Raw genomic sequence first — 22,434 nt, 5'->3', positions numbered from 1 at the left:
GAGAAAATAGATAATGGTGACCAAATGCCACTAACTCATCTCAGCTGTTATGAACTCAGACTCCAGAGACTAGAAAACATCCTTCTTTCTCCTCCACTTGCCATAATCAAACTAGAAATATTCTCCAAAACTCATCCCCCTTCTACTTCTATTTTAAGTTAATGGAGCTCCTGTTGTCTATGGCTGTCTGCTCCTCTCCAGTCAAAGTCAGCTTTTGGGACACAGCTGACACTATATCCATGGATAACGGCATGTTTGCAAACTCAGCTGAAAAAGTACAACTCCCAAAACAATCCAGACCTCTGCTTAAGCATAAAAAAAAAATGAGAATTAATTTGTTCAATCCCAACAGTTGTTTTCCAGACAGGTTTTGAGATTTAGAAGACTGACAAACAAACAAAAAGGAACACCTCACAACTGGCTGCTAAATTTTATTGATTCCTCAGTAGAGTTACTATTAATATATAATGATTGTCTGTGTCTTTTTTGCTTGCTATCCAAACTGAATTCTCCTCCCAGATTTTGTCCTTTGGGAACAACTTTCCATTCTCTACTGGATCCTCAGGACAGAAAAACATCTGCAGGAATACATACTTCTCATCACATCTTAAAAAGATACTCTCTGCAGAGACATCAACTGAGCAAGGTACTAAATGTCTAGCTTGCTGCATTTTCACAGACTTTAGACTTAAAATAGGGGCAGACTTTTCGTTGTATGCCTGGTGCTGTTCACTTCCTTCCCCTGATGGTTGTGAAACTGGGCTCTAACAGAGATGAGATGGACATAACGTGTCAATCACAGATCTGTACAAGCATGGCAACTTGTCTTCATTAAGTGTCCTGTTCAGCCTAAGCTCTTATATTTGCAAGATGATAGATCACATAGGCATATAAGTGCCTCCAGAAGAGATAGACGGGCCACTTAGACTGAGCAGCAGGCAGAAGAGTGGAACCAAACAGCCCTCAGAAGAAGATCATGCTGTAAGAGATGCGACATCTCAGTTACACTGAGTTCACTTTTCCTCTCTATAGCTGATGCTGTAAAGCATCTGCTTAGCCATTAGTGGCTGCTGAGCTATAAAAAGGAACACAGAGCCAGTGTGCCTTTTTGTGCCTTTCTCCAAAATACTGTTATAGCCCATCTGTGCTGTTTTTATCACAAAGCTTGAGTGCTTCCAAGAAAAGAGCTAAACTGTTATCATAAATCCTATTCAGACACTTCTACCCGTCTGTGGGCATTTGTCCTGCACAGTAATGGACAGAGCCTTTGAAACACAATGAAAACAGGAGAACTCTTCCTTCAAAATCCACTTGCTTTAATGTCTAATGTTTTATCAAATCTGATGTTCAATGACTACACATAAGGTCTATCTATATATTATCCTGGTTTCACTTGATTTTCCACTCTACATTATTAACTCATGCTGACAAAACTGCTTCTATCAAATATTTATTTCTGCCTGACAAATCCATCCTTCTCTGTTAATGAAGCATGTAATTTGCTGTTGATGCCTTTTGGAAGAAAAGGAGATACTTTATTTACTTTTTCTCATTGTTGTTAATTGAAATCAATGAGACTAAATCTTAAAATACAGTCTGAAGATCTATGAAGCATCTGAGGCCACAAGAAAGACTGATTGTTAATGAGTTTAGACAAAGCACACCAGCTAGCTACAATCATGATGGCCTTGTTCCTCTTAGAACAAGAAAACTGTTCATCTCCATCATCTCTCTCCAACGCCAGTTCTGGAATGAGAGGCTCCTGCCCACCACACTGTAGGAGTGCTGACAAGCATTCTCAGGGGCTCTTACTATAATCTCTTCAGATTTAATTTGTCAATGAAAAAAAAACCGCAAGAAATTAGACAGGGCATTGGCAGGAACCAGAACCTTCTGTTCTCAAAAGGTTCGGTAATCTAAAGTTACTACATTAAAAGAATATATATCTTATTCAAGTGAACCATCTTATCTGTCCACGGAGACTGTCCCTTCCTTCACCTTATGTGATCAGCTCATCTCTGGCACATGGAACATACACTTCATTTTCAAAGGGTCTGGAGGAAGAAAGGCTCAGTTTCAGCTTTGGCTTCTGCCTTCCTATCCTGTACTGTATTACTGTATTTCCCAGTTCTCCTGTAAAGGTCTTCATTTTTCCCCTCATTATTTCATAGGTAGTACTCCTATATCTCAGACCACCTTACACTGTAAGTGCTGAATTTGCAGCACAAGTTAGGGATGAACCCTTCACCAAAATGTCCCCATAGGAAATCTCAGGCCCCCAACAAGCCCAGGCACAGCCCATCAAATCCCTGCAGGGAAGGCATTGCCCAATGGTTTGGGGGTTTGTCATTTAAATAACACTGAACAGCCATGCTGTCACAGTTTCCCTCTGGGAATTAGAAATTTCTTTGTGCCCCAGGATTCCACCCACCATAGGAATAAACTCCCCACCTCACATTAAGGCACTGAGAAGAAATTCACCGGGTTTTAAGAGAACCTGTGCTACCAGGGGATGCGTGGGCCAGGCTGCAAAACTGCTTCCCTCTTTTGTTGAAATATTATCCACATACAATGTTTTAATTAAAACCACAGAATGATTCATCTGACTCATCTCTCTGCAATGAGAACAAAGCCTCGGGGCTGCCCCACTGGGATCTCTGAGACAGAGAAGTTATGCTGAATTGAAGCATTGGCTCTTCCAGCAGTGGTCTTTTTAAATGAGCATCCTACCCAAAAAATAACACCATGCACACAAGTCTGTCTGTCTCTCTATTTTTTCCCCCTTCTCCAATAAGGATTTGACAGTTAGTTGTAACAGAAATATCCCAAGCAGCAAAGGTATTACAATAGATTATGTCCTTATTTGGAATGAAAATATGCAGGAAGGAGAAAGAACTTCTGAGAAATGGTATGAGTTCAGCCCTTACTTAGATCCAATGATTAGAGAACTCACAGGACCCTTAACTCTCATACTGACCAGGGGTTTCTCGAAAGGGAAGGGAAAGCAAAGGGAGAGGGATGTGTGACAGGGCACCTCAGTGCTGAAAGAAGAAAATGAATAGAACAGAACAGTTGGAAAGGACCTTCAAAGATCACCATGTCCAACTGCCTGAACACTTTAACCAAAAGTTAAAGCACAGAATTAATGGCATCATCCAGATGCCTTTTGAACACAGACAGGCACGAGGCACCAATCTCCTTATCAGGAAGCCTTTTAATAGTGTTTGACCTCTGTGGTGGTACAGAAATTTTTCCTAATGTCCGGTCTGAACCTCCTATGGTGCAGCTTTGTACTGCTTCCTATCATTGGTCAGAGAGAAGAAACCAACATGTCCCTCCATTCCCCTTCTTAGAAAGTTGCAGAGAGCAGTAAGGTAGCCTCAAAGCCTTCTTTTGTCCAGGCTAGACAAAACTCAAGCCTCTTCTCAGGACACATCTTCCAGCCTTTAATTAAAAAACAAAATGTCTCTTGTTCCATGACTTCATCTAAGAGTTTTAATGTGCATATCATTTGCTTTCTTTCACTGATCTGAGTGGGAATTGCAGACCATTCAGTAATGATTGTATAATATAAACATTTAAATACATAGAAACTGACGTAAATTTGTGTCTCCTTTTGAAAAACAAACAAACACAATAACCTGCTAATTCTGCTTTGCTTGAAGTCTATATCCTTTCTACTTGAGGAGGATGTTTCCAAAGTTGCCTCAGGGATTTAAAAACTCTATGCCTGCTAAATGTCAATAGAAGTTGCACTTCCCATTTCACTTGTGGCCAAAACCCATCATCTACACGTATGTTCGATACACATGCAAAACACTCATTTAATGTAAGCAAGAAATCACATGCCTCTGGGGGCAGAAAGCTGACTGCCTCGGCAGAAATGCAAAGCAAGGTTTGCTTTGACAAAATGATTGCAAAAAAAAACCAAACTCAACAGTCTGTGGATCTACTGCATCCACTGACTGTTAGTTAATGAGCTCCTGGGTGACACTACTGAGGGAAAGGACATATGGCAAAACTCCATGCTTGCCCAAAGTTGGGGGAGATTAAGGTATACTTAAGCCCTTCAGCAAGCAGTGCTTGCTTTCCTCTTCAGAAATCATGAGGAGACAGTACCACAAAAGCATTCAAGATCCACATGAACTTTGTTTAGCTACTAGGGTTTACGTTTCAGGGGTATATAAAGCACAGAGACACAAGGACAGGGGCACATAACATTAGTAAGCTCTTGAAGATCGCCTCAGTCTCACTCCATAACTTGGCCTTTGCTTAACGATGCTGGCACTTATACAAACTATAGCATTCAGCAAAGCTCCACACCAGCAGAAAGCATCGCAGAGGCTGAACAGCAGCCCAGTGCGGTCCCTTGTGATAGAGCTCTGGACAGGCTGTATCATTTTTCTTCAATGGACGGGGGAAGTGTTTATCTGGGAAGCATTTCATATCAATGACTCCGGGGAACTGTTTAGCTTTCCACAAATAGGCTGGTATGCAACTTCCAAGCACTCCCTATGGAAAACTTTGGAACACCAGCCATGCCTTTCCAGCAGGGATTTCATGCAGTTAACGCTCTGCATTTTTCATCCTGATTTATTCCTGCTTCACCTTGTTTCAAAGTGCTGCACTCACTTCAAATGCAACAAGGGGGTCAAACTCTGCAAATCTGAACTTTGATTACCAGAAACTTCAGATTCATATTGTCTGTTCAAACAAACAGAGATATGCTATCTTGACAGAGTCATTTCTGTGACTGCCTTTATTTTTGCAAGAGTAATCTGGAATTGTGAAACTGGGATTAGATTCAAATCTTGTGTTCCACAAGGTTCCACAAGATTGCACAGGGTTTGAATCAGGGTGTCAAAGCACGTGGACTCTTCTAACTTTGCTGCTGAGTTGCTGCAGGTTAGTTGGAAAATCTTGAATTGCTATATTTAATGGAAGTCAATGGAAAGGATTCACTGTACTCTTACTCACAAACAAGAGCACCAAATTAAGTCTCACTGATCAGGACAAGCACAGTGGCACTTGTATAGATGAGAGCTGGTCTGACTCTCCAAACAGCAGAAATAGTGGACAATATTGAAATCCGAGTCCTCACATCAACACTGATGCCTTGAGGGACCAACTGCTGGAGTCAACAAGACTGTGGGACCAACTGTTTTCTTGAACTCATGGCTACACTAGGTGCAAATGCAGGCTAATTGTAGACTAATTTAGGCTGATATAAACAGATGTGGCAGACAGATGGGCACTGCCAGGTTCACAATAGTCACAGTACTCTAAGTACTCCCACTGCCTCCACTGTTAAGTTGGAGTCTTCAAGGGCTGTCACAGTGGCAAAGGATCAATTTTACAGAATCACAACTGCATGCAATTAACATGAAAGAGAAATCAAGGCTGAGGTCCAGAAAGATCATCTATTTCCTGTCAGTCTTTGCATGTATTAATTCTGAAACTGCAATGCTGTAGCAGCGCAAGAAATTGTCTTCATTCAGAATGTCCTTCCACTGTATCAGTTGACACCCATTACGTCTATATGTATACACTACATCTGATCTGTGTTTCCTCCCTCCTGTTTCTATTCACAGGTCCATTTTTCATTCTCCCTGGAATGTGGAGCATTTGGGAGTGAAGGTAGAATGCCAAAGTCTTTCAACACCCATTAATAGAAATTTGTTTTATTAATTTAGATTGTGGGAAGAAAAAAAAAAGGAACGGAGTTGATCCTTTGCTCTGAAATCATGAATCATTCTCATGTGCATGAGAAGACATGTCCTCTGAGACACCAGAGGCTGCCTCAGACAGAGTAAGTGATTAGAATTGCTTTGCTAGGGAGTCCTGAGTCATCAAACATAGCAGTTTAATTCCCAGGAAATGGGAAACATATTGGAATGACATTGACTTGTACGGAGCATGAGCTCTAGAGAAGGGTGAACCCTTCAAAGGTTCTGGAGATCAATTCAGCTTGTGGAAAATTTTTAAAACTTGAAAGCTTCTCTGAAGCATATCTGATCTGGAGCTGGGTAACGTGTTCCCAACACATGATTTACTCTATGAATTAAACTCTTTACATATTTTACAGATTACAGGGGAATTTACTTTGACTTCTAATAAAAATGATTCAATGATTATGACATGGAAAATATGTTCTGACTTCAAGATATTCCCTGTGACAAGAGTTTCATATATGCACTGTTCTTAATTTACTAGATCTGCTGTAAGAACTTATGTTTTTGGTGGTCCTGTTCCTGCTCCTAGCACTTAACTAGGAAGAGCAACTGACACACATTCTTTCTTGGTCTGACTCTTCACCATGCTTCACAGACACTTCTGATCCAAAGTTGGGTCAGGGCCAATGCAAAGCCACTCAGATTTGCTGAGATAGCACAAGTTGTTAAAAGTGAGACTATTCTGCACTGAAGTAGATGAGAAACGGCACAAGATTTCATCTCATATGCATGTAAGAGTGACCCACTACCTGTGGGGGCAATTCAGAAAAGTTTAACCAAATTTCAAAGGTTGCCACAATTAGATCTGCAAGGTGTGACTTGACTATGTCAGTGGTCACAGAATTGTTCTGGATCATTTCTAACCTCATTTGGAAAGTGAGACTTGCACTATAAACGCCTGATTACTTATGGACGATGTATTTATCAGTAGAAAACTGTTTTCCAACCTTTTTTCTTTTACAACAATGTTTCCAAAAGAATTTTGAGTGAAAGCGTTCATGAAAAAAGTCATTTACTACCCTCTTGTCCTGTTCCTTTTAGGAACTCTTCAAGCAAAATTACTAGTAATTACACTCATATTGAATCAAGTAGCTCTACTGATTGCAGCACAATCCACAGACCTCCTGGCTGAAAGAAGAGCAGTCAGCTCTGGAAGAGGAAAAGCTATCTAGCCTAATGTGTGAGGTCTCTTTGCCCGACAACGTGATAGTGAAGGTAAGGGAAGTCAGCACTGCATAGACAGAATGACAGCAAACAGACCACAAACTTCCTTAGATAAACGACATCTTTCAAACCACACAATGCCACTTGATACCTTTGTGCCCCTTGAGCTGTTACAAAGTACAGCTGCACTTCAGCCCAGATTGATATCGCTTGGGACTGAGGCCATCAATCCAAAGGCTGAATACACAAACAGAAAATTGATGTGATCTCCCTGTTTTGATATAATGCTGTAGAGAGGAGGTGCAGTTTTCCAAAGGGTTCCAAAGGGGACTCGACCAAATTCTTCAAACAGGAGGGGAATTCGTCTCAAATGATTAGTCATCTAAAACTAGCCAGATGCCTACTGCAAGCAAGTTGGGAAGGCTAAGAAACTCATGAGCTCAGCTCAAGAAATGTCAGTCTTTTTACACTGACTATAGTAATTATATGAGCATAACCTCCATTTTCCAATGATTCTTTCATGGATCCTCACAATCAAAGGTAGGAGCTAATCATTAACAATCTCGTGTCAATGATGACCCTGCTCTAGCAGCTACTGGCACTGATAAAAGACTTGCTGTTGATGTGAGCAGTTTGCATCAGCTTTCTCTCTAGTAACTATGGGCCAGAATTTTAATCTTACACTAATGACTTTAGAATAAGGAGAGTTGGCTGAAAGCAGAAAAAGGATGAAAAAAATCAGCTTTCCTTTGGAAGGAAGGATTCCAAAATTTGGCTGAGAAATAAAGAACAAGTTCTGATAGTTTTTAAGTCTCCAGGCTCTCCTTGTTGACAATTATTTGATAGAGCATGAGATCCAAATCTCCTAAAACCGATGGGCTGCAAAGCAGCTGAAAACCTAGGAACCTTAGGCACAGGCTACAGGACAGTTCATTCTGCAAGCTGCCCTTAAGCAAAAAGAAGCAAGCCCAGGCTCCCCTACGGCCCTTCGTGCAAGTTCCTGAGGAACAGAACGGTGTAGAAAATGAATCCATTTTTCAAACTAAATTCTGCCAAGGACAAAATCTGATTACAGAGAACAGTAAATGGCCCACTGGGAACAACAGTCAAGCAAAATTCCTGAGAAGTTCTGTTCTGTATTCTTTCACCAACACCATGAATTAGCTTACACTTTTTTTTTTTTTTTTGGTAGTAAGTTGCTGAATTCCACTCTTTCAGAAGGCATTTAGTGTTTAAAGATAGCCTGAAGAACATGCAGACACACTGGCCCAAGGCAATGTGTTGCTCAGGAAGTGACAGGATAATTAAATTTCCATGGCTGAGAACTTGTAAGTTGACTTTGCTTCTCTACCATGTCTAGGAGCTTCTCTTTAATTTCTTTACCTCTACTAGTTACTTTGATTGGCTCAGACCTTATACTTTGTGGATGTAAGGTAATTATAGACAAAGAAAATTAAATCACAAAGGAGGATATTTCAAAAGTACATGGGAAACCCTTGAAAATGTAATGTGTGTATTTTCATGACAAAATGTTGTAAGCATTAAGTTGTTATATTCTCCAGTATTAGATGAAGCAATAAATTTGCCAATGCACGCAGAAGAACCCCATTTAATCCCTATACACCATTTACTGTAAATTACACTGTCAGAGGAAACCCCTAAATAATGGGTTTGGTTTTCTTCTGAGGGCAAAAAAGCTTGTGAAGGGAGTATGATCTTCAGGCTCAGATCAAGTCAAAGATCCAAAGGTTTACAATAAGATTAAGGAGAATTGCAGCATCCCAACTGGGAGATTATTCCACCCACGGATTTTTCCCTGTCACAGAAGAGATGAGATCCAGAATAGCATCACATCTCCCCAGCTCTTTTTCCTTCAATTAATTCAGTTGTTCTCAATGGAAATGCCATAGGTCTTATGATTCTTCTCTTTTCTAATACAATCTTCATTATTTCACTTTAACTTGGGAAAACTTTAACAGGCCAAGGATGTCCCAAACACTTAGAGCTGAGAGGTTCATGACAGTGAGAGTGGAGGAACCCTTTCAGGTTGCCACCCTAAAGCCCAAGTTGCCCAGCAGTCCCAAGGAACATGGCAACATCTGGAAGTCTCCAGAGGGCTTTCAAAGGAACATCGTGCCAAACACCTTCCACCCAGCTTTGCACACTGGATTTTAAAAGTCATGAATCTGGATGGAATGAAAAAGCTGCATCAATGTGTGGATCAGGTGTGCTTTCATCCTTTGGGAAACAAAAAAACATTTACAGTGAAGCAAAAAAACTTCCATTATGAGACAGAGCTGATGCTGAGGAGCCAGGGTCACCTGTAGGATGCTGTGGGAAAAGGAGAATGAGCAAGCTCTTTGCTTCAGAAAGAACAGGAGAAGCTACAACCGCAAAGACACGTTGCTTCGTTTGGGCCAGGAAGTTCAACCATAAAGAGGAAGGGTAATTAATTTCTACAGCAGAGCTCTGAGAGTTCGCAGTAAATTCTCAGATGGTCAGAAATGAAAGACTGTCAGGAATTCTCCCATTTTGAAAGAAGGCAGCATCGAACATAATATCTGAAAGAGAAGTCTGATGGAAATGAGCACAGCAGTGTGTTTTTTTTAGCCTAGAAAAGCGTTTGCAATATGTCAAGGCTCAACACATGGCAGAAGGTCAAAGCCGATTCTGAGAACTCAGTAACAATAGAGAGTCATCACTGGACACAGGTGCTTCCTGAATTGATCTTGCAATTTGGCTGTTTCCAATTAAATATGAAGCAGCTGTGGCCCCTTATCTGCTCAAGTCACTGGAATCCATCTAACTTTCTCCCTTCTCTCTTCTCTCCACAACCCAGACAGCTCTGCTCTCCAAAGAGCCTGCCAAGGACAGCCAATTGGTCTGAACCCCAGAAATAAAAATTGCCTCTTATTCATCTCAGGGCAATGCAATGAGATACTTCTCCTTTCCCAGTGCTTTTATTTGGGGACAACAGCAAAGGCCAACAACATAGGAAGAAAATACGAATGCCGATGTTTCTCAGGCAAATAGATTCAGGACACCTTCCATCAGGCACTGAATTAAATACATGAAGCCAATGTGAGGACAAGTCCTTAAGTGTTTACAGCATGGTTCTGCATTCTGAGTACAAGAGAGTATTTTTTACAGAAAAAGATTGAGTTTTAAAGAAGGTATTTTCAATAGTCAGCTAGTGGGGTTATAGATGGGACTCAGAAAGGTCAGCACAGAACCACCAGGTGGAATAACAGCTGATAGGGCATTTCAGAAATCCATCAAGTGAGAGCTCCCAAATACCTTACAGCACCTAAATGTACTTTACACAAACTTTTCCTTTCCAGTTCACTCATTCTGCAGCAATGAAAACCCCCCATGTTTTGGCTATCTCTTCCAGCCTGCCGAAGTCTCACTTGACTTTTCTCCAGCACCTTAAAAAAGTAAGAGCTTGGCTCAAAATTGTGCTTGTCACTAGACAAAAGAAAAATGAAACTCTAGGTATGCACCTTGGTTGTCTTCAAGATGAGCCATTTAATAACGTGTGCTAAGCATTCTGGACACGAGATGCTAAAAACCACCTGGTTTTACCAAGCCTGAATGTAAACAAAGCTGAGACAGCTTTGCTTTTGTGCTGTTCAGCTCTTCTCAAGGCTTTTCTGAAACATGGGAACAATAGTAGCTCTTTCTAAAGAGTATTCTCTTGTGCATTCTGAAATTGAAATGGATGGTAGAGGTTAAACTTGATTCCATGCTACCCCACCTAATTGTGACAATAATGCTTCATAATGCTCAATATTGAACAATGAAGTTCAGACTACTGATCATTTCAATCATAACAATAATTATACTACTGTAGGAACAAAGAGCTAAAAAACAAACAAATAAACAAAAACAATCAAACAAACAATAACAACAACAAAACACCTAACCAAACCAGCTTTTTTCTCATTAAGTAGGAAGTAGCACTGGTGTTTTGCTAAGGTTACTTTCATCATTTCAAAAAACAAGGCTTCTGATTTAACCTGAGAAAGACCATCTAGCTTCATGCCACTTCATGTCACGAAGCAGCCAAAGTAATCAGCCATAACCAACCTTAGTCTAGATATGATAGACCTCTGGAAGTTCCTGCATGCCAGGTCTAATCATTCCTCTTGGCTTTTCTGGGCACAATATGTGCACAAGAATACACACAAGAATATAATATACACAAGAATTTTGAATTCCCTTGGCCAAAACATAAGCATGCAGCTGGTTTTTTTCTTCCTCCAGTCCTTACATTTTTTCCACGCGCTGTCCACAGCTCCCTCCTCAACTCTCTACGTTAGAGTCCAGATGACCTTCCCTGAAAACCATCTGATTTTTCAGCTGCCAGTGCCAGAATGCAATGCAGTAGGCTGGACTCCTTTACAAAGCCTACTTCAAAGTAAAGCAGAAATGTCTCTATGGGTTTAAGCAGAGGAGAGAAAGACGTCTTGTTTCTTGTGGAGCCATACATGAAACAAGACAAAGCCACCTGCATCTCAGTGATTTATAAAACCATTTCTTCCTTCAAACAGCTCAAAATCTGTTTTGAGCTTTTATGTGTTTATTCAGTGTATACATAGGCTTAGTGTAGCTAATACCTCAAAAACATCTCTTCCTGTGGGCCCTTGTAGTTTTCAAATTTCATCTTTTAAAGAGGAAGGAGAAAAGCAAAAAAAAGAACAACAGAAGGAAAAACAAAAATGATCAGACCACAGGAATACATACAGATTCATTAACAGAACATCTCATCTTTACAGAGTACAACCGCTATTTACTACATACAACCATTATGCCCTATCTCAACTCAGTCCAATACTCACAAATGTCAACATATGTCAAATATGCACATCAATATTGTAAATAGGTTGGTCTGAAAGTAACGCCTCCTATATATTTCCAAGGAAAAAATGACAAAGAACCCAGTAACACTATTTGATAGAGCAAATTCTCAGCTACAGAACATTATTTTTCAACACAGTCACCACCACTAGCTATGCATTTTTGCCAGAGATGCACAAGAGCCTGCATGTCACGCTCATAAAAATCTGTATGGTTATCCAGAACACGCTTTGTCTTTCTCTCACTGCTGCAACTGCAGAAATGCACCACCTACCACCTCACTGTACTAACATCCACTGTTTGGTTTTCCATAAACATTCAGCAAGCATTGATGTATGTCAATGAGTGCAGTTTTTTCCACATGGAGTGCCACATGGTGACAAAATGTAACGGAATAATGGTGGGAAGGTTCAGCCTCTACTGCCATGCCACCAACATCCACCTCTGACACTGGAAGCCAAAGTAATAAAACAGGAGCTATTACTTTCAGAGCAGCTCTTGTATATACGTTGACACATTTTCCACAGGAACTGACAACTTCAGGAAAGACCATCATGGAAAAGACATGTTGCTGCCAAAGTTGATATACACAGAGAAACCCCCACATTGCAAATTGGTCAACATTAAGTAGTGGCATTGTTTCACTATTCCTGCCCAATCGTGTTCCATCAAGCCTGTGATGACTTACAAAGGCATATCCCAAGACCATAAAGAACAGAGACTGTTTTGGGGTCTTTCTCACACTTCTCAAAGACTTGCAAGCAGCCAATAAATTAAGAATTTTCACAGTTTTCAGCTTAAATACTTTTCATGATGATACATTCAGCTGAATGAAAATTACAACGGAAAATACCTCCCTGAAAGGAAAGCTTTTGTCAGAAATGCAGGAACTGCATCCCTGCAGGAACTGTAAAACTCAGCTGTTGTTATTGATTGCTTGGATTTTGTTTTGCTGTATTTTCAGACACAGGCTTTTTGATTCATTTTAGCCAAAATTTTAAGCTCCAGGCAGTTAAGGCATTTACAGCTCTTCCTGTGTCACATTGACTTTTCCTCACTGTCACAAGTGCTTCTTAAACCTCCTCTGAATATTTGCTCTGCTTTGTGTTAGTTTTTTTCTTCCACTTCTTCCCATTGTTATTTAAGACCGGGCTTCTATGGCTCAACATATTCTAAGAATCATTTAGGATAAATGTTCTGTCAAAGGCACTTATACAGTTGAGCCATATTATATTCTATATAAATCATTGTGACTGTTTCACAAACAAGGCTGAATCTGACAGATTTTTCCAAGTACAAGAAACATATTTTTTTCAGACATGATCTCCTAACCCCCCAGTTAATTCCACCATCCTGAAACTTGCCTCATATTTGGACTAAGTCATGCTGGCCTCACCAGGAACAGGACCATGCTGCTAACATTTTGTCCTAATGAGGATAACAATCCTATGATGGGGAAATCTCAGCCATTTTTTATCTGCGGATTGCAGGGAAAAGGTTAACTTTGCAAGCCTAACAGTATCTCACCACCTCTTCCAGTGTTATTTTCTAAGATATTCATAACCTCAAGCAAACAAAGACATCATCTGAACTGTCAGGAAAGAGAAGTCTATGGAAAGAAGGAAATCTGTTTCAGTAGCTGAGGACAGTTTTGTGCTTCACCTTCACCTACTTCACCTTATACTAATAAAGATTGCCCAGAGCCTGGTATCAGTCTTCCTTGCCTGATTTACACTTGATCAGATGGATGGAGACGCTTGGGGAATATTCAAACACTTTTTACCTGTACAGCTCACTATCCAGAACGTAAGATGCATCTGCTACATTCAACACAGTCCTTCAGGCAAAACTGAAATCCCACCTGAAGAAGATAGCCTGACAGAGAAAGGAATTTGGTGGCACTTCACTGTTCTGCACTGGAGAAGCAACCAAAACCCATGGAGAAAAAAAAATTATGGGGCAAATTACCGGAACAAGACTTTTCTTGAAAACAGGAAGAAACTGCAGTGTCCTTGATCTGGTAGTATTAAGCAGCTGCGATAGGAATAATGTTCACAAGTGAAAGTAACAGCCACTGAAGCTCCCTAATTTTCCAGACTCATGTTATGGACGCTTTATAGCACAGTTTTTGTCTGGAATTTGGGTGGGAATGGAAGGTGCCACATCCCCTCATCCACTTCTTTTACTAAGGCAATAATCTCGCTTCATTAGAGAAAAAAAAGCGGAGAAGAAAAAAAGATAAGGAAAGAAAATGATTAATAATCTGTGGGCAGCTGCTTACTTTCCAATCGGTTGTCCAGGAGGGGTGTGCTCCACTTCAAATCCTGCTTGTCTCAGTACATCAATCACAGTGTTGTTACCCAGGAAGTGACCTAAAATACAGGTAGAAAATAGCACTGTCAATCAAACTGCTCTGCTCACTCATTTTATTTTCTCCTTTTGAACAACAGGGTTGGGACACAAGGTTACGAGAAGCTAAACTCCAGCTCTAGAAGCAGGAAAGGCACATTATGCTATTAATTGAGGTGGCAATGAGCAGGATAACAAACAGCATACACCCTGATATGATCTTCTTCCATCTTGTTTATCTCTCCCTCTCCTCACATGACCAAGGATGCATATAAAACAAAACCTAGATAGATTCTTTTTTAATATTACTTTATTGTACAGGAATTTGCAAACTGCTAACATGGCAACTTTTATTATGTGCACTGACTAAAGGATCTTCTAATGTGGGTATCTGAATGATTCAGCAGTGGTGAAAAGAATATTGCTTGGGCACTGACTCATGAATTGGAACAACTTACACCCTCAGATGTGTACCCTGCCCATCATCATTTATGGGCATCTGCTTATGAGGAAGCTCCGAAGTTGCTCTATGTATGGCTCATTGCCTAAAATGAACATGGCTCAGAAATTGCTTGATCAACCTCTCAGCTGAGTTGGGAGGGGTCAGGAGGTAACTTCATCTCTTCCCAGATGAGGAGAATTAGTTTTGTAAATCAGTGCACTTTGGTGAAAGTGTAAAGGTTGCATTCCTATTCACAGAAGTAACAAAGAGCCCAATAAGTACTGCAGCACGTATGGGCCTTGAAAAAGTTTACTTAAGGGAATTCTATACACTTGAGTCTGAACCAAATCCTACTGGAGTCAATGGGAATCCTCAAAGGACTTTGGGCACAGACTCAATAAGGCGGTGTAATCCCTCCAAAGCTTTTAACTTATTGTCAGAGTTTCACATTGTTTTCAGGATGGGTTTGAGGTATAAAGCAAGGACACAAGAACTCTACTAACAGGTTATATTTAAGACCACGTAGTACAGTAACCTGACTCCAGCTGTGGCTCACTGTAAATAGTAAATATGTAAAAATACACAAATGAAAAAGACTAGGAAATAACAGAACAGTCCTCACCCATTACATCCTTTAACTTCTATCTCTGCATGGCTGGGTGACTCATTTATAGCCAGGTCAACACGTCTCACTGCCAGCTCTGAATAGACCAATTCTCTATGAATGCACTCAGACCTCTGCCTCCATCTACTTTTTGCCCCATGACATCTTGCAGCAGCGAGTTCCACCACGTGCCACATGTAGAAGTGCACTCCTCTGGTTTGCTTAGAGCTTGCTGTCCAGAGGGAGTATGCACGCCTTAAGCACAGGATAAATATTAAATATGTATTTAATACAGAGATACCAGTAACTAACTATCTGCCTCCAATTCAGAATCAAATGGTTTTCACAGAGAAAAAAACAAGGCAGGCAAGACATGCCTGAGTCTCTCTCTGTTCATGCATCATCGGAAAAAACTGGAAAGAAGATTCTTTAACACCAATCAATACCACTATATGATGACTTAATGTAACCTGTGAGCAGAGTCAGCCCTAGGACATTTCACCCATGCTGTATAAAGTCACAACGAATGTAAGAGTAATTCGGTCTCCAGTATTCCTTAAGCCTGCTTCGCTCTGCTTACACTGCCAACAAGGGTGCTAATTCGCATCAGTTGTGAGAATGATGTAGTTGTACGGCTTTTAGCGCAACTTGCAAGGACTGGTAAGTGCTTTTAGCCAAAAGACATTTCTTTAAATGATTAAACATACATTTGCAGAGCTCTAACGTGTTCCAGAATTCCTTCGCTTCTTTTTAAGACTACTCAAAATTTGATTTTCCCTTAGCTTACTTATAATAAAAGCCAAAGGAACAGAGAGCAGTCCCAAAAATGTTTTACACGCCCTCAGGATTGAAGAAATGAGACATTTGTGAGTGATTAACTGGATTTGATCATATCCTGTTTTTTTATGTAGTGGCCAAAGCAAACAACGGCCACAGTTCTGTCACTGGCAAGTGACAGTGAGGAATCAAAACCAACGGCGTCAAGGTCAGGGACCTTTCTGTCCAAAATCCAATGCTCTCCTTTCCCTGAAGCAGTTTTAAATGGCAAGAGATTTCTTAATAGAAATAAGTTGTCCTAGATCCAGCAAACCTTTGACATCAGGACAGTACCCAAAAGAACCCGATTTTAACTGCTTTAAATCCAGGGGAAGAAAGGGAAACTATGCAATAGTTACAATTCCTCATCCACTAAATGGCAGGCCTACACCAACGTCAGCTCCCCCAGCAAAACATGCAAATCCCTTTCAAGCCAAGCATGAGACTGAAAATGACACCTCCTGGCCTCCTGCTCTTGCCCATTTTGTTGAGACCATGATGACACTGGGACCTGCAGCACATGACAGCAGAGGAAAACATAGACTCTCCAGCACCTTTCCCACTCTAGCTCTGGATGCAGAAATTTCCGAAGGGCAAAGGACCAGGAATATGTGGAAGAGCAAGGTAAGCTCTGTGGAAAAAGGTGGCACCCGGGAGATCCCACGCAGTTTGGTCAAAAGAAATATGAAAAGTCGCTTGCCATTGTTGTGGTTCCAAGGCTAAAAGAATTCTTGGAAGAAATGTTTTGGCTTTCTTCCTGCTGATAAGTCTATCTTGTTTTAAAATCTAGGATGACTTTCAATATGAGAAATGTCTTACATAAAACAGCTCCCTATGGTCACATACAAGTTGAGATAAGCATTGATGTTGAATATTGACAACAATATAGTACTTTTATTGGCATGCAATAAAAAAGACATTAACCTATGGATGTGAAGCACTTATGTTCAGCATGGATTTGGTCAGTAAGAAGTCCCTGCCTCCGGCTGCCCATATGTACAAACACAATATGTAATAATTGCCAGATTAGTTACAACATCAGCGGATTTCACTTATATATACTCAAATTTTATGTGTACTTCATATGTGCATATGTATGAAAATGCATGCACTTCTACTAAAAACTTCAAAAAAAAATTCTCTCCCTGGACAGAAAATTTCATTCCAAAAGGTATTGAGAAGTTTTTGCATCCTGAGGTAGATCAGATAACTTAGAGGCACAGAGTAATGCTCTTGCTTCTGTGTCTCTATTCCCCTCTTCACTGTAAACCTGCTGGATAAACTATTCTTGCAGTGGTAACTAAATTCACCTTGACAGCTGTTGAAAGCTGGATCCAAGAGGTCAGAACACTGCCTGCCTTGGGAATTACATGCGAGTATGGGAATAGGAGAGAAAGCAGACAGAAAAGATTTTTCTAGATAAGAATTTGAAAGTACCTGAGTATGAAGATATACAAGAAAGCCTCTCCCAATTGTTTAATATAAAAATAAGAAAATAAAAAATAATTTCTTCAAATAAAATACAATATTGACACAACAGTCCATTACGTATTTATACTCAAGATATTTGTGATGATACGAGGCAAATACTCTGAAGTATTGGAACAAAATATCTAGTTAACTATTTGCAGGTTTTCATGCATTTACATTTAACATTTACTCTGTTACGCACTTCAGCTCACCAGGAAAGGTGTGAATGCAGTCTTCCTGTCCCCTAAGGATAAGCAAATATTCCTGAGATTGTCTTGAGGACAACCCACGAGTGACAAAGAGTTTTATTGGAGTTTGAATACAAACACAGAGGACAACTCACAGCATTTGCTGTGAGCTTCTATGTTTGATTGAGGGCAAGATTTTTGTCTCCTTTGTCTGGTGTTTTGTGTTTCTGAGACAGAAGATCTATGACTGGACACACTGGATGAAGACGTTACACAGCATGGCTGTTAACATTAATCAAACGTCTCCCATCCCCGTTTCTTCTTTTTATTTAAGAACTGTGCTTTGTACTACACAAAATAGATGCATGTAATGCATTTCCTTGTCTCCCCAAGGTTTCATTTTTCAATGCAAGGAAGAAAGAACAAGCCACTTTGTTACAAACAACAACAAAAGCTAAACAGGTAATAGAAAATGCAAGGTTTCCATAAAGTGTGTGCATGTAGGCACACTCCTGAGAAAGTAGATTTTCCTCCTCTTTGAGCAGAATGTGCTGGGGTCAGGAGAAAAGTATGCTTCTCAGCCAGATCTAACAGTTGCAACTGAGCATTTTCTAATTGACCTTTGAAACTAAAGGTCCCCTTTACCATTTGGGACATCTTGGTGACCCCATCTATAGCATAATCAAGCATAAGGTTGCATCCTTCAAAAGTTAAATGAACTTGGGTGTTCCTACACTCATAAGTACAATCTTGTTTGGATGGAAGAAGCAGGAAAAATGTTTCTAAGCAAATACTATGTGCTTTATCTAGATCTCAAGATCTCCCACAAATTACTTCGTCTCTTCATTTCAAAATTCTTTGTTCCATGGCTTAGTGGGATAAAGGGGTACAAAGGAGCAGGAGATAATTCCCTCACAAAGGACCTCCATTACTAGAGCCTTTGAAGTTGTGCTAAAAAAGCCTTGCTAGCCCATTAGCTGACACACAGCAGAAACCTGAACTGTTTCCATGCACACTACAAGCAGAGCTATTTTCTGCACAATTAGTCATAAAAAGGGCCAATGTAAACTGTGTCGGGAGGTCTCAATTCTTTACATTCTCCACACAGTGAATCAGACGTTATGTATAACGTTTTGTTGCCATTTAGACCTCAGGCTGCCTTGCAATCAGAAGACGGCTGTCTCTATTCCCATTCCTCTCTAAATGCTGATTTTCAAGGCCCTTGGCACCATCAGTATGTTTATGGTACCTCGACTTCACAATAATTAGTGAAGGCAGAAATGCAAATGTCAGAAGCTGCATGTTCACAACTGGGACAAATATTTATCCGTTACTCTGCTTGCTGCCTCAAAAATGATGCTATTTCTCTTATTCTGCAATGGTTTAACTGAATATTTTGGAGGTTGAGTGATGAAGGTGTCAAGAAGAGATTGTGGCAAGGAGCTGCAGCAAACAGCTCAGGGAATCGGTTTTATCTGGATTTATCTTACATTATTTGACTCCAAACCAATGGGCTCTGGACAGTGATGTGAATTTACCAGGAGAAGCACATGACATCCTACATCATCATTTCCTCCCACTGCAGATGTCCCATATACATGATGGGAAACCAGTTCTGAAGATAAACTCTTCAAATCTTGCTTTTCCCTCCACTCCCGAATGACAGCTGTTTCTATCCATTAAATTTAAGATTTCTTATGAATATCATTCTTTCAGAGCTAGAGGCTCTTCCACTTTTTCTCATGATGACTCAGGCTTAGACTACTACTGCTGCCAGAGACTTCTCTCTCTTCCTAAACCACTTCATTGAAATCTCAGTATAAAGGCAAGGACCGCTTGAATCACTATCTCCAGCACGCTTTGACATACAGCACAGAACAGAGGGCTCTGAAGCTGCTCCTGGGCCATGAGAGCACCCAAACACAACAGACAGTAGATGCTGATATAGACAACTCATGGGTGAGTGAAACGGCATCCCACAGAAACTCAGCAGGCTCAGCAACCACCAGTTTGTCTGCTGATGTTCTCCATAGAGGTCCTTCCCACAGAAAAGAGTGCCCAGCACTCAGAAAAAACTGGGAACTGTACTCTACCTTTCACACAAACCTGTCGCCCCAGACTGTTGGCTGCTCCCTTGCTGCAGGACATGGTTTTTCACTTTGAAATTTCAGTATTATGCAAGAAACTGGGAAGGAAAGCTGGGGATGCAGGGAATGAGCCCTTTTCTTCCTGTGTTTTGGCAAGAGTACCCAAGCCCAAAGCATGCCTTAAAAATACTTCTGCACAAAACCTGTTCAAAGGTCTTGTAAAGCAGACTTTCAGCATAGCCTGCTTACATCATGCCATGGCTTCTCCAAGGCAGATGGAGAAATCATTTCCCTTGTTTGATGTTGTTATTCTCCACAGTTGTGAGGAACTGACTCACAGCCACTTTCAGACAGTCACGGGAAGCAAAGCAATAAAACATGAAAGGCCATAATGTGCAGAGCTTTGAAAGTCCAGCATTACCCCCATGGCTCTCCATTCCTTCCTTGCATGTAATCACCCCTCACCCCTGAGCACTTGCAGAACTTGCTCTGGAGAAGGGCCACACCGTAGACGGATGCAGACTGGAGTGACACGGGGCCAAAAGTTGAGGGGGTCATTCTAGACTATGTCAGGTTGTGGAGCACAGATTTATGTTGCCCTGGGGTGTCTTTGAGAACAGCAGTGCAAGACTGCACTCAAAGCATCTCTGTCTGAAAGAGGGACAGATTCACAGTCTTATCCTACTTTCTCACTATTCCTCCATGTAATCAAAACCTCTCACACCTCTTCTGTTCTACTCCTTTTGCCCTCCCGGTTGAGGGCACAAAGCTACACTGGAGGCACATAAACGTGACGCACTAGAAGCCCTCATTTAGAACTAGCCTAGAGCATGCAGAGACCCCAGTGGAAGACTGCACTCAATCCTCTCTCCAGACCTTACCAGTTTGGAAGCAGTGCTGTGCTGGCACAACTATTTGCTTTCAAACTCAAGCTGGTGGCCCTATGCAGTACCATCCCACATGCTTAGCCACTCAGTTCTGCACCATCTTTGCACATCTCTTCCTTGCTGAGTTGCCCTATGTATGGGACAAGGAAACCAGTAAAATATTTACGTCTTTTCCTTCAACAGAAAGCTCAATTGTTTCCAAGCTTAAGCCAGCTGTTCCATTTTGGTTAAGAGAAACAATACAAGCAAAAAATGAAGTGAGGTCACCTCTCAAACACATCCTCTGGTCTCACCACAGCAACAGCTGAGAACTCACAACAGGGTTCAGTGCTGATTCAGGCATCTCAAAAGATGTGACTAGTGTAAGTTGGTCAGCCTAACTGAAGAGTTCAAGCCCCTCTCCTGAGCAATTCATTTCACCACCTCAAACAGAGATGGAAAGACATATGTGCTACCAACCACATCAGTTTAAACAGCTCCAAGCATCTACCAAATCTGGCATGACTGCCCACCAAGCTTAGAGGATGACCTGTTCAGCACATATTCTTAAAGAAATAACTTACAGATACAGTTCTAAAGGGCAGAGGGAGGTGGATAAGTAGCTCACAAAACCTTACTATGTCAATGCTTGACATAGGATGATAATTCCTGACCATGCCAAGCATGTACAAATTGAAGGGAAATGTCTTTTGTGAGCAAGCAAAGACTACAGATTTGAGATGTTTACTTTTGAAAATGTAGTTATAGCATTTGCTATCATGCTGGAACAACCTACCAGGACAAGAAAACTGTAGGAGGAAAATAATGAGAACAGGACTGAAACAAAGGTTTTGCCTGTCATTTTGTCCCCACATTTTACTGAGTGAAGGCAGGCTTGCCTAGTCTGAGACGTTGTGTAGGTGATGGTTATTGACATTTTTCCTTATATAAAATGCTACTATTATACCTTATTTTTCAATTTTTAAGGTGTGTGCTCCTGAACATGCCACTCTACACAAAAGTATGATGCATGCTGTGACTAGAGATGCTTGACCTTCTGGAGTCGTGCAACAGAACACATCCCTCTGCTACATCTCATGTGACCCTCTGCTACAAGTGGGGCCAATACACAAAATCTTGGGAACTTAACCCATCCTCATCACTGCAGCATGAGATGAGATGAATATGTGGAAAAGCAGTATCTCTAAAAATCTTCTCAGGGTACTGAAACATCTGTCCCAACAATCCAGAACCATCTAATCACCTCTGTAAGGATGGTCTAGTATGAAATGCACTGCGTGTATTGTAAAGCATACAATATTTTGCTGAATGTTATCAATGCTTGAAGCAGTGAGGAAATCCATAAGGAAATGCAGTCTCTCTTTCGTCAAAGTGTCTCGTTAGGGTGCTCACAGCCTAGCTAAGCTAGACAATATGCTTCCATCTAAATCAAAGTTATCAGCTCTTTTCATGTTAGCCACCGACTGGCTCCAGGAGGACAGCTGCCACGCTGAAGTCCCAACAGCTGGCATCAGGCAGATAACCTCCAAAAAAAGTGTTTCATATCCCATTGCAAATCCCCCAAGCTATCCGGAAGTAGTTTGAAAGGCATAAGGACCTTCTTGCCAAAGCCAGGCAATGGTTGGGATAGAGAGGAAAATGCTTGCTTCCACGCCGCTCTGCTCTGTGCTTGTACTCTTACCAAGACACCTCCAATAACTTGCAGTCTGAGCTGCTTGAGCCTTAGAAAGCTCCTCCATCAGCAAAACACATTTTTTGCATGCTGAGTGCTTCATTGAATGTCTGGAAACATTTCTGAGGCACAGCCCAGCAAGAACCCAATCTTATGGGACTTC

At 41.0% G+C, this 22,434-nt stretch overlaps 1 protein-coding gene across 1 annotated transcript in view; it reads right to left on the bottom strand.

Annotated features, from left to right (window-relative positions):
- The window catches only part of TRABD2B (TraB domain containing 2B), a gene marked incomplete at both ends in the record, with an annotated part of 255,725 nt that overhangs the window by 27,746 nt on the left and 205,545 nt on the right, over positions 1 to 22,434 (bottom strand). Inside the window, one exon of the mRNA XM_079535809.1 lies at positions 14,038 to 14,128. Within this exon, the coding sequence (XP_079391935.1) occupies positions 14,038 to 14,128 (91 nt within the window). The remainder of the gene's footprint in view (positions 1 to 14,037; positions 14,129 to 22,434) is intronic.

The sequence above is a fragment of the Tetrao urogallus genome, assembly GCF_951394365.1.
Source record: "Tetrao urogallus genome assembly, chromosome: 5".
In the NCBI taxonomy this organism is placed as follows: Eukaryota; Metazoa; Chordata; class Aves; order Galliformes; family Phasianidae; genus Tetrao; species Tetrao urogallus.
The sequence above is the reverse complement of the archived record's forward strand: the minus strand, read 5'-3'. Positions and strand labels throughout refer to the sequence as shown.